Raw genomic sequence first — 13699 nt, forward strand, 5'->3', positions numbered from 1 at the left:
AGCAGTAGCCGTGTCAAGTAAGAACATCTGGGTTAGGCAGGCACACATAGTAATGCCTTTCAAATTGAGCCAAAAAATTCATAGTGCCTTTGGCACGATGGAGGTAGACGTTCCAATGTCTATGAGTGCCAGCATGCAGATCAGCAGGTACATCGGCTGGTGCAGGGTCTGCTCTTTGCCTACAACAAACAGAACTGTGAAATTTCCCAACAGGCCGATAATGTAGAATGTAGAGAAAGGGATGGAAATCCAAATGTGGGCAGCTTCAAATGTGGCCAGCGATTCCCATTAGCATGAAGGTTGAAGTGTCAGAGGGGGTGAGGTTAAGAGCTGCCATGATGTGGTTGATGCATCAGTTGGACTGAGAAATGCTCAGGGTGCCTGTGAAGGGAGAGAAGCACATTGATGGGGTTTACACAATAGTAAATAGTATAGTAAATAATTTATAGTTATTACCAATTTAGAAAGGGGGAAGAGTAGTGAGGTGGCAACAGTTACAGATGGCACCAGATTATTTTGGCCATAGTCAAGTCGAGGGATGTCCTCAGAGGGAGCTAACCAAGCCAGGTGAGTGGGCAGCATGATGGTAGAGAAACTTCGATGTCAATAACAGAAATATGTATGCCCATTGGAGGGAAATGCTTGAAGTCCGAAAACACCTGGGAAGGTTCTAAATTAATTGTATGAACTCAGGACAGGGACCTGGGCATCATGGTACACACCTCTGGGAAACTCTGCTCACAGTTCAAGCATGGACAGAGACTAAGCAAAACATTGGGATCCAGGAGGAGTGGGATGAGAATCATACGGAAAATACAGTGTCATGAGATCAATCCATCAATGTTTCACTATCCTCTGGACTCCTCTGTGTACTGGGCACCCTTCTCACAAAGGATATTGCAGAACTAGGGGGGTTCCGGCAAGGCCAATGAGAATGATAATGGGCCTGGGGAAACTCTCACATGGAGAGAGGTTGACGAGACTGGGATTATCCCCTTACAAAAGTGATGAATAAGAGAAGATATGAGAAAAATCTATACAATACTGACTAGGAGAGAGTAGACTGAGAATGTGTTCTCCCTGTCTCATAACACAAGATCAAGAAGACATTCATTTAAAGTGAAATGTGACATATTAGAAACAGATAAAAAAGAATGCTTTCTTCACTCAATTAGACTGAGGAACTCATTGCCACAAGAGGTAGTTGAGGCCGTGAGCTAAGAAAGAATCAAGAAGAGTTTCAACAATTAAACGGGTAGTGAGACTATCCAATTACAATAGTTACAGGTAAAGAAATATTTTGGAAGTCCTAGAAACCACATTTCAGGGAAACCAAGTGTTTCAGGGTACAAGCCAATCTCTAGCTGTCAGGCATTAGAGTGAGACCCTCCAGACGGTCAGGTCACCCCCACCCCCATGCATCTACTTTTGGGTTTCTTACACCTTCTTCTGGAGCACCTGGGGATGTCCCTGTCAGAGAGAGGACACGGGGCTAGATGGAGTATAGGTCTGATCCACGATGTTATTCCTATGTTGGAAAGGAGTCCAGTTTCCTCCATGGAAACAGACATAATCATGCTGTGCTAAGACTTTGTGCTCAACAGAATGGGTAGGAATGGCACAAGGGTCTTGGTATTTAGGGCTACAGGCCTGCACTTCGGTTACTTCCCTTGTTTCTTTTGGTGAGACACTTTCTTGCAGACACCCAGCTTTTGTCTGAGGCATAAGTTACAGGTGTTAACTGACAAGTGTAAGCCGAGACTTGTGTCAGCAACTCAGCTGCTAACCCTTTACATGAGTGAATATTAATGAAGTTTACAGATGACACAAAAATTGGGGGATTGTAAATAATGAAGAGGACAAGTCACTGTTCAGAGCAATCTGGATTGGTTGGAAAACTGGGCCAAAGCAAAAAAAGATGTGTTCTAATATAGTTATGTTGGTATCTACATCTAGGAACAAAGATGTAAGTGATGCTTACTCGATGGGGGACTCTCATTGGAAGCAAATGATTCTGAATAAGATTTTGGGGTGTGACGGGATAATTAGCTAAACATGAGCTCCCAGTGTGACTCTGTGGCCAAAACAGCCAATGTGATCCTGGGATAACAACCAGTGGAATCTCAAGCAGATATAGAGTAGTTAATTTACCTCTATATTTGCCACTAGTGTAACTGCTGGTGGACCCTTTTTCCAGTTCTGATGTCCACAATTAAAGATGGATGCTGATATATTTAAGAGGGTTCAGAGAAGAGTTACAAGAATTATTACAATATTAGAAAACAACCTGCCTTATAGTGATAGACTCAAATATCTCAATCTCTTTAGTTTAACAAAGATGGTTAAGAGGAGACTTGATAGCCGTTTATAAATACATAAACGGGGAACAAATATTTAATAATAGTATTTTCATCCTAGCATAGCACGATTGAATGGGTGTAAATTGAAGTTAAAAAAATTATTGATAGAAATGAGGCTTTCATTGTTTAAACGGTGAGAGTTACCATTGGAACAATTTAGCAAGGTTCTTGGCAGATTCTCCATCACAGAGAATTTTTAAATCTGGGATCAATGTTTTTCTAAAAGATCTACACTAGGAACAATTTTGGGGAAATTCTCTGGCTTGTACTCTACAGGAAGTCAGACCAGATGATCACAATGGTTGCTTGGAATCTATGAACATGTCCCCTGGAGAAAGCAGGATATAGTTTGCCGGCAAGCTTGTGTCTGAGCTTACTGAAGGCATTTTTTTCTATTCATGACCATGTTTAATTTTACCCTAGTGGGAGCAATTCTCATGTGACTATGGCACCTTGAAAATGATATTCTAGGTGTGTATTTAACGAGATGAAGAGATCCCGTGAGGCACTGCATGGATGAACATTTTAGGTGAGAAAAACAATGACTTTGCCCCATGAAATCTAGTACAACCCTTGCCATTATTGCAATGGTCCCAGAGCACCCTGGATTTAACATCTCTGTCCCAGTGGCCCACTGTTTCAATCAGATACCAGAAGTATTTATCTAGTCTCTCACATATCCTGGAGTTACCCTCTAACATTATATAATGTGCATACTTCTCAGTTTCCGAATTGTTCCTGTGTACCCATACACCACGCGGAGTGTAGGGGTATAACAAGAGAAGCCACACAGGTGCCTCCCTTGGCATTTTCCACTCGTGAGATTTCTCACCTGTGAGAGACAGTCACTGATTACCATCAATCCAAGGGAGTAGGAGTGACGAGAGGCATCTCACCCCCTGCAGAGTAAGAGCTGTGGGGAGCATGGGGCAGCTCAGAGGTTGTGGGAACAAGGAATGACTGGGGAGCATGGAGAAGACACAGGTGACCAATATGCTTTTGGAATTGGAGCAGCCTGGTATGGGGAAGGAAAGTACGGACAAAGGGTCAGAGGATGATGGGAAATTGAAGCAGCTGAGGAACGAAGGCGTTCCTCCTGGAACTGGGGTATCACCGAGCCATCTGACTCACCAGCCTGGGCTCCCTCTCTCATTGTGCTGCTTGGAGAAGCTGCAGACCCACTTCTGGTCCTACTCCTTCTCCAGCATTCACAGAGGCAGGGACACATCCAGCTGCAGTTACATGGTAGCTCTGACCTGCCACTGCATGAGCCAACAATAGACGGACTACAGCCAACTACTAGCTTCCTAGGTTAGGACCCAAAAGCAGTAAGGGCCTGCCCTGGTAGAAACTCCTACCAGTATGATTTTTTTACATAGTTCTCCCCTCCTTCAATGTGGGGAGGACAATGCACACTTGTGGTAACCAAGCTGAGATTTTTACCCCAGACACTTCACTTAAAGGGATACTGTGTTTAGATTAAAACATAAAACAAGTGTATTAGCTACAACAGATTGAACACAAGTGATTATAAGGGATGTCAAACAGATCAAAGAAGATGACATAGCAAATCGGCAAACTAAGTTTAACGCACCAGTTAGATTGACTATGAATTAGGAGTTTCTCACAAACCATCTGGCAGATTCTCATGGCACAAGCTACATTTGCTTTACAGCTCAGGTTTCTGAGGTTTCCATACACAGACTAGAAATCCCTTTAGCCGGGGTCCAGCACTTTCCCCAATTCAGTCTTTGTTCCTCAGGTGTTTCCAGCAATACTCTTGTGTGGGGAGTGAAGAACGACCGATAATTTTGCTCCCACCCTTATATACAGCATACGGCAGGAACACTTTGTTTCAAAACTTGGTCCCCAGATCAGTTTCTGGGAAAACATAGACTCCACAAATTGGAGTCCAGACTTATGTGGGCTGGTCACATGCCTTTGTAGAGTCATAGTGTCCATTATGTAAAGGCTGTCTGCAGCGCTCTCAGGAAGCATGAGGTGAGATTTTCCTGAGGCCAATTGTTTTAGCTACTAGCTCATTGCCCTCAATAGGCCCTTCCGAACCAGCTCTTTAGACTGAAAGTTTCTTGCCAAGTGGATTTTACACAGATATAATTGCATTTCAAATAGAGATACGTAGTCAATATTCAACTGGGGACTGACTGGCTAAGCAGCAATTCTGCAGAAAAGGACCTGGGGATTACAATGGATGAGAAGCTGGATATGAGTCAGCAGTGTGCCCTTGTTACCAAGAAGGCTAATGGCATATTGGGCTGCATTAGTAGGCCCATTGCCAGCAGATTAAGGGAAGTGATTATTCCCCTGTATTCGGCACTGGTGAGGCCACATCTGGAGTACTGCATCCAGTTTTGGGCTCCCCACTACAGAAAGGATGTGGGAAATTGGAGAGTCCAGCGGAGGGAAACGAAAATGATCAGAGGGCTTGGGCAGACGACTTTCAAGTAGATGCTAAAGGAACTGGGGTTATTTAGTCTGCAGAAGAGAAGAGTGAGGGTGATTTGATAGCAGCCTTCAACTATCTGAAGGGGGTGGTTACAATGGGGATGGTGCTCGGCTGTTCTCAGTGGTGGCAGATGACAGAACAAGGAGCAATGGTCTCAAGTTGCAGTGGGGGAGGTCTAGGTTGGATATTAGGAAACACTATTTCACTAGGAGGGTGGTGAAGCACTGGAATGGGTAGCTTAGGGAGGTGGTGGAATCTCCATCCTTAGAGGTTTTCAAGGCCTGGCTTGAGAAAACCCTGTCTGGGATGATTGTGTTGGTGTTGTTCCTGCTTTGAGCAGGGGGTTGGAGTAGATGACTTCCAGAGGTCTCTTCCAACCCTGATCTTCTATGATTCTATGATTCCAAGCAGCACAATGAGAGAGGGAGGCCAGGCTGGTGAGTCAGAGGGCTAAGTGATACCCCAGTTCCAGGAGGAACCCCTTTGTTCCTCAGCTGCTTCAATCTCCCATCATCCTCTGACCCTTCATCTGTACATTCCTTTCCCATACCAGGCTGCTCCAATTCCAAATGCATGTTGGTCACCCGTGTCTTCTCCATGCTCCCCAGTCAATCCTCATTCCCACAACCTCTGAGCTTCCCCATGCTCCCCACAGCTCTTACTTCAGACAAAAAAATGAAACATGTACACAAATAGGATAATCATATTCAGAAAATTACAACTCTTCATATGACATCTTTCATGTCACATCTTGAATTAAATGTATCAAATTTTATGCTATAATTATATCAAAAATATATCACTGTGAAGAATATGGGGTGCAGTGTCACACAAAGATCAATGGTTCTTTCCACCGGTGAAATGTGTGGAGTTATATAACTACAACAACAGTCGGAAACAAACCTGAGTAAAGGTTGGGAACCCAGGCTACAGGTCTGTAGCTTGCCAGAGCAAAGTAACCCTGAGCTGCCAGCAGACACACTCAGGACCAGGTAAGGTCCCAGCACTGGCCTTGGACCATCAATCACAAAGAAAAATTTAATGTCAGTGCTGCTGCCCAGCTGTCCCTGTAAACCCCACTCCCCACACCCATAACCTTCAGTGCTGCCCGCCTGTCTGTGAACATGCCTCTCCCCACCCCCATGATCCCCAGCTCTGTTTGCCGAACACTGTACATCCCCTGCCTGTACTCACTGCCCTGAGTGCTGCCTGCTTCTCTGTACACCTCCCTCCATGCAACCAGAACCCCCAGCACTGCCTGCCTATCAGTGTGGAACCTGCTCCCCGTCACCATAATAGTCAATTCTGCCCTCCTGCTCATATACATCCTGCTCCCTGCCCAGAACCCACAGTTCTGGCCACTAGTCCATGTATGTACCCCACCCCCACAACTACCAGCCATGCTACAGAGAGATACCCCTCACCCAGCAGCAAAACCAGGTACCAGACCCGATGGTGACAGCTCACAGAAATATCTCCTCAGACTAGGTTAAACTCAATGTCTGCCTGCACCAGGGAAATGGGGAGGATCAGCCTGAACTGCCTTTCGGGGGGCAAAGGGAACCCCAGCAGCAGCTCAGGCTATGCAGGGAAGGAGAGAGGGACAGGACTGGTGGGAAGGAGAGAGTGTGTTGAGACTAAAAGAAGCCACTGTGAGTAACTCTTCCTAAAAACGACACAAAGCTTTAACGTATTGCAAACCGTTAGAAACCCAGACACCCCTTCCTGAGGCTGCTTTTTCTGTGTTGGCAATTGCTGACGTTACCATGATGTTGTAGTGGGGTTTCTCATGGGAGGAGGGATGGTCCGGATGGGGGAAAGTGTCAGAGACAATCTGCTACAGTGTGGTCTGTGCGTTAGGCAGGATGTCCATTCCCTATTTCACCCAGTTTGAGGACAACACACCACTGTGCTCTGGATACTGCACATTCCCCTCTGCCCCTGCACACACACACAGAAATAGACACACAAACACACACAGAAACACATTACCTGGATTTCCCCCAGTAACATTTCCAACACCGTTTGGTATCCTCTAAGTCAGATTCATGCTTTTCTTTTTACTGCCTTTTGGTACATCTCATCTATCAAGAACCAGAGCTGCAGGGGCACAGAGAGAGCAGACCCCTCTCCCTCGTGGGGAAAAAAAAACGTATAGTCATTGTTCTGACCCTCTAAGAGTGTGAGTTTGAGATTTCAGCAACTCTCCCGTCAGTTCTTCTTTCGTCTAAACGAGCTCACCCACCCTTAGAGTCTACGAGACAACTGCTTTTGAAGTCACTGGAGGCTCATAGCCGGTGTAAATCAGGTCATTTACTTAAATCCCTTCATGTACATTTAGGGTGAACTCCTATCCGTGCTGGGAGTTTTGCCATTGATCTCAATGGGACCAGATTCATCATTAGTGTATAACTTTTGGCTCCAAGAGGCGAAAATCACAGCTTCTGGTCATGCTACAGAGAGCGCTATTCTGTTATGGTGCCAGGGCCGGCTCTAGGTTTTTTGCCGCCCCAAGCAAAAAAAATTGTGGCTGCCCCCCATCCCAGCCATGGGCTCCTCGCTGCACCCCCCTGCCGCCCCAACCCTGGGCTCTCCCCCACCACCCGCAGCCCCCTGCCGCCCCAGTCCTGGGCTCTCCCCTCCCAACCTGCACCCCCCTGCCGCCCCAGCCCTGGGCTCTCCCCCCCCACCTGCACCCTCCTTCCGCCGCAGCCCTGGGTCACTGGTAACTCGCTCCCAGGGCAGGTCATTCAGCAGGAATTTTAGATGTGCACAGAACACAGACAGGACTGGTTCCCGCATGGTTACAGAACTGCAGTAGAGTGGAATGATTTTCAGCTTGTGTGATTGGAGGATATCTGGATGCATATTATAAGACTGTCCTACATAAATGAGGAAAAGTTGAGGTGCCTTTATTATTCTTTTGTTCCACTCTTTGTTTCTATAGGGAATTTGCCAATGTAATATCACTGTCTTCTTTTTAAACAAACAAACAACCAAAAGGCAATGGCTGTTGAAAATAGCAATTCCAGTCCCAATAACCACTGGGAAGCACTTCTTGCTCAATTTTATCCTACTTTTTCTACAGCAAGTTACAGTGGATCAGTATATTTGATTTGGGAGAAATGAAGTAACAGCTGCCCAAACTGAGCTTGAGCATTTCTGAATTTTGAGGTGTTCAAATCTGGAAGGCAGGTGCTGGGAGTGTGTGTGTGTGGGGGGGGGGGGGCTGTGGCTCCACAGGGAAGCACGGCAGCATTGCCTTACTTTCTCAGTATAAATCATTAGGCCTCCCCTGTTGTACACCCCTCCTTGTGTTTCCTTCCTATATCCCACTACCCCATTTACCTCTGGGCTTAGGTGTCCAGCCCCTGGCAAGCCTCATTTAAATCCTAGTTTAAAGATGAATGCATCCCTCTTGGGATGCCACTACAGCTAGGGTCACCAGACAGCAAGTGTGAAAAATTGGGATGGGGGTGTGGGGTAAATAGATGCCTATATAAGAAAAAGCCCTAAATATTGGGACTGTCCCTATAAAATCGGGACATCTGGTCACACTACCTACAGCAGGCCCTCCCTTCCCTCAGGGAGGGACCTTTGGGCAGTTGCTCAGAGTGATTCTGCCTCCCTCAGCTCAGCTCCCCTGGAGCTGCCAGTAGCTGGTCTCCTCTCCTCCCTGGTCTGCCACAAAATGAGCTGCTCCCCTGTATTTTTGCCTGTCTCAAACACTTCTCTTCAGACTTGATTTGTCTGCCCCCATTTTCTGATAATTTACTTGCTGAACATTTGGCTTCTTTGAACTCAATTTTAAATTAGCTACAATGGCTTCTTTGAACTCAATTTTAAATTAGCTACAAGTTCAGTGCCTCTGGGAAGTAATACTGCTGCTTTGTATAGATCTGTGTGTGACGTTCCCTTCTGGTGTTATCCAGACCGGTGCTCTGCTAGGTCACTCCAATCCTTGACTCTGGGAGCCAGCCTCACCCTGCTCTGCTGTGAGAACCCCCACTCCAGGGGCTGTTGACACACACCCGCTGACATGGAAGCTGCTCCCAGCTACTTGCAACCGAATGACACTAGCCAATATCTCCGGTCCCAGATACACCCTATGAACCTCCGTCTTGCAGAGTCCAGTTATGCCCGCTGGACGCTGGAAGCTTATATGAGTTTGTCAATTTATCAAAGAAATTGATATGTACCAGTCTTGTTATCCCAAGGGGAGTTTCTGACACGCTTCAAACCAAACGTACTGCTTCAAGTGGAACAAAGAAACAGATTTATTAACTATAAAGATTGACTTTATGTGATTATATATCAAAGCATAACAAGTGAGTGGTTACCAAACTGAAATAAAATCTAACCTCGCAGGCTAAACTCTAAACCGTCTTAGACTGGGCAGCAACTAGATGAAGCAGTTTTTTCTCACCCCACTGGATATTGCAGGCCTTAATGCACAGGTTTGTTCCTTCAACCTGGGCCAATCTCCTGTGTTGGAGTCTTGTCTTCTTCTCAGTGTCTTGGTTGCTTGCATGATAGGTGTGGACAGGAGAAGGGCCCAGTATGTGTCCACACTGTCTGTTTGGCCTGGTCCACACTAAACCCCACTTCGGACTAAGGTACGCAAATTCAGCTACATTGAAAACGTAGCTGAATTCGAAGTACCTTAGTCCGAACTTACCGCGGGTCCAGACGGGGCAGGCAGGCTCCCCCATCGATGCCGCGTACTCCTCTCGCCGAGCTGGAGTACCGGCGTCGACGGCGAGCACTTCCGGGATCGATTTATCGCGTCTAGACAAGAAATCGACCCCAGAAGATCGATTGACTGCCGCCAAACCAGGAAGTAAGTGTAGACGTACCCATACTCTCAGTCCATGTGCTTGGGGAGCACAAGTTCAGGCATGGCAGTCTGGGGGGCATTCCTGAATCTCTCCAAACAAGATGAGCAATTCCTGTGGTTTGGCCTCATGCAGGTGAATTATTACATTGTGACTCCCTTGCTGGACAATGGCTGTTGATGGGTTGTTTGACACCCTGTCTGGATGTTGGTTACTTTCCATGCTGTTGACTCAGGGTGGGGGCTAATATCTGGCAGATTTCCCAATTTACAGCATGCTTTAGTGACCACTGTACAACACAAATCTCATCACTTCATACGCATTAATGATACACATACATGGAGAGGGAAATTACTTTGAGCAGATCATAACCTTTCCCCTGATATTTGCTCCAAAGAAATATTCTGGAAATGTTAAATGCTGTTTGAAAACTGCTACAATCCTTGGGAGAGCGTACTGTAACCCCCATATTCCTCATTTTCATATAATCATGTTCTTAAATATAAAGCATGCCTTGTAAGATTAATGATAAAAAATAAAACTGGTTTTCCATTAATTTCTTTAATGCTGAACGCTTGTAAATTCGTCGGCATTTTTGCTCAGGAGAATCAGTTCTGTGGGTGCCTTCATTGTGTCTAACTACTGAATCTGAGAGGAAGCTTGCTTGACTAAGCTTTAATTTGTTATGAAATATGTTCAAGAGTCCAAATAAAAGAAGGTCATGTTTACTGCTCTAACCCCATAATAAAATAGTACAGGAAAAAGGTTAATATTATACGAGTCTCTGGGAAGCCGTCTCATGCAGTAATGTTATAGTCACTTTACACAGAACGTGTGCTCCCCAAAGTTACCCATTTCACCTTTTATCATTTATATGAAGATTTCACAAGTTACACATATATTTACACGTTACTTAAATCCAGCCCATCTATTTCTCCCAGTTCCCAAGTGTAAGTGGGGAACTCTTGTAGCAAACTTTACTTCTGCACTACCTCAGGGGAATTGGCTAGTAAAAGTGTCTAAGGCCCCACTCTACTCCCTTTACCCAGAGGCCAGCCTGCAGTGCTTGGTGATGGAGTGAACTTCACAGACTGTGAACAAATGTTAGGTGTGAGGAACTTCACAGACTGTGAACTTCCACAATGCTGAGCTCTGCCAAACTGGTACAGAGCACCCTTCATTAATCAGGAGATATCGTTTTTCCCTCTCATCATACAGGTTTAAAGTCAGTGTCCCCCTCTGATCACCTTCTGCTGGTGTATTTGCCCATTTTGTCACGAAGCTCTTTGGTTTTGACCCCATAAATGATTGGGTTGAGCATGGTGGGGACGAGGAAGTAGAGGTTGGCCAAGATGATGTGAACATGGGGAGCAATGCCCTGACCGAATTGGTATGTCAGAGAGGTGAAGAGGAAGGGAGTATAAGTTGTCAGCATCACACAGATGTGGGCTGTGCAGGTGTTGAGGGCTTTCTGGTGGGCTGTCTTGGAGGAGATTCTGACGACGGCCCTGACAATCAGACCATAAGACAGGGCAATGAGCGTTAGGTCTAACCCGGTGACTACAAATGTAATCACCAAGGCATACATCCTGTCAACCGTGGTGTCCCCACACGATATCTTCACCACAGCCATGTGGTCGCAGTATGTATGGGGGATAATGTGGTTGGTACAGAATGGCTGCCTGATCAAGATCAGGGGCAGGGGCAAAATGAAGAGAACAGCTCTTATCAAACCCACTAGCCCTAGATTAGCTATTCGTGCATTGGTGAGGATGGTGGCATATCTGAGAGGGTTACATATGGCAATATAGCGATCGAAGGCCATTGTCACGAGAATGGCTGAGTGCATTGCAGAAACTGCATGAATTAAGAACATCTGGGTGAGGCAGCCACCCACGGTAATGACTTTTAAATTGAACCAAAATATACACAGTGTCTTTGGCATGATGAAGGTAGATGAGCAAATGTCTGTGAGTGCCAGCATGCAGATAAGCAGATACATCGGCTTGTGCAGGGTCTGCTCTTTGCCTACAACAAACAGAACTGTGAAATTTCCCAACAGGCTGATAATGTAGAACGTAGAAAAACAGATGGAAATCCAGATGTGGGCAGCTTCCAGGCCAGGGATTCCCATTAGCATGAATGTTGAAGGGTCAGAGGGGGTGAGGTTGAAAGCTGCCATGAGGTTGTCGAAGCATCAGTAGGGCTAAGAAATGCTCAAGGTGCCTGTGCAGGGAGAGAAGCACACTGAGTTGGTTTACACCCTTTATAGCAAATAGCACGGTAAAGAGTTTATAGTTATTATCCATTTAGAAAGGGGGTGAGTAGTGAGGTGGCAACATTTACAGATGGCACCAGATTATTTTGGTCATAGTCAAGTCCAGAGAAGTCCTCAGAGGGAGCTAACCAAGCAAGGTGAATGGGCAGCACGATGGCATAGAAACTTCAATGTCAATAACAGCAACGTGTATTCCCATTGGAGGGAAATGCTTGAAGTCAGAAAACACCTGGGAAGGTTCTAATTTAATTGCATGAACTCAGGACAGGGACCAGGGGATCATGGTACACACCTCTGGGAAACTCTGCTTACAGTTCAAGCATGGACAGAGACTAAGCAAAACATTTGGGATCCAGGAGGTGTGGGATGGAAAATCATACAGATAATACACTGCCATAATATCAGTCCAACAATGTTTCATCATCCTCTGGACTCCTCTGTGTAGTAGTGAGCACCTCTCTCACAAAGAATATTGCAGAACTAGAGGGGTTCAGGAAAGGGCAATGAGAATAATAATGGCCCTGGTTAAACTCTCATACGGAGAGAGGTTGAGAAAACTGGGATTGTTACCTTACAAAGGGGATGACTAAGAGGGGACATGAGAAAAGTCTATAAAATACTGACTGGTAAAGAGTTGATTGAGAATGTGTTCTTCCTGTTTCATTACACAAGATCAAGATGACACTCAATTAATCTGAAATGTGACATATTCAAAGCAGATAAAAAAAAGAATGCTTTCTTCACTCAATGCCTAATTAGTCTGAGGAACAAGAGGTAGTTGAGGCCGTGAACTAAGAAAGGTTCAGTAAAGGTTTGGATATTTACATCGACAGTGAGACTATCCAGTTACAATAGTTACAGGTAAATAAATATTTTGGAAATCCTAGACACCAAAGTGTTTCAGGGCACAAGCCAATCTCTAGCTGTAGGGCATTAGGGCGACACCTTCCAGGTGATCAGGTCACACACACCCATACATCGACTGTTGAGTTTCTTACACCTTCTTCTGCAGGACCTGAGGTTGTCCCTGTAAGAGGGAGGACACTGAACTAGATAGAGCATAGGTCTGATCCACGATGCAATTCCTATGTTAGAAAGAGCCCAGTTTTCCCCATGGAAACAGACATAATCATGTTGTGCTAAGACTTTGTGCTCAAGGGAATGGGCACAAATGACACAAGGGTATTGGTATTCAGTGTACAGGCCTTCACCTCTGTTACGCCCCTTGTTTCTTTTGGTGACACACTTTCTTGCAGACACCCAGCTTTGTCTGAGGCATAAGTTACAGATGTTAACTGACAAGTGTAAGCAGAGACATGTGTCAGCAACTCAGCTGCTAACCTATCTCATGGCTGAATATTGATGAAGTTTACAGATGACACTAAAATTGGGGGATTGTAAATAATGAATAGAACAGGTCACAGTTCAGAGCAATCTGGATTGGTTGATAAACTGGGTCAAAGCAAACAATATGTGTTCTAATATACCTATGTAGATATCTTCATCTAGGAACAAAGAATGTTTGTGATGCTTACACGATGGGGGACTCTCATGGAAAGTGCAATGACTCTGAACAAGATTTGGGGGCCTGAAGGAATAATTAACTAAACATGAGCTCCCAGTGTGACTCAGTGCCAAAAGAGGCCAATGTGATCCTTGGATGATAACCAGGGGAATCTCAAGGAGATGTGGAGAAGTTATTTTACCTTTGTATTTGCCTCTGGTGCGACTACTGCTGGACCCTTTGTCCAGTTCTCAT

General features: G+C 45.5%; 1 protein-coding gene across 1 annotated transcript; it reads right to left on the reverse strand.

Moving 5' to 3' along the window:
- Nucleotides 1-10905: 10905 nt before the first annotated feature.
- Nucleotides 10906-11844, reverse strand: LOC113408661 (putative olfactory receptor 52P1). The gene has a single exon (XM_026662025.1). The coding sequence runs from the start codon at nucleotides 11842-11844 to the stop codon at nucleotides 10906-10908; it is 939 nt and encodes a 312-aa protein (XP_026517810.1).
- Between the last annotated feature and the right edge of the window lie 1855 nt (nucleotides 11845-13699).

The sequence above is a fragment of the Terrapene carolina genome, unplaced genomic scaffold (genome assembly GCF_002925995.2).
Source record: "Terrapene carolina triunguis isolate 2854851 unplaced genomic scaffold, T_m_triunguis-2.0 Scaffold21530, whole genome shotgun sequence".
NCBI lineage: Eukaryota > Metazoa > Chordata > Testudines > Emydidae > Terrapene > Terrapene triunguis.

Excerpts from the sequence above, each read along its gene's own strand:
- LOC113408661 (XM_026662025.1), bottom strand. The coding sequence starts at position 11,844 with ATGGCAGCTTTCAACCTCACCCCCTCTGACCCTTCAACATTCATGCTA.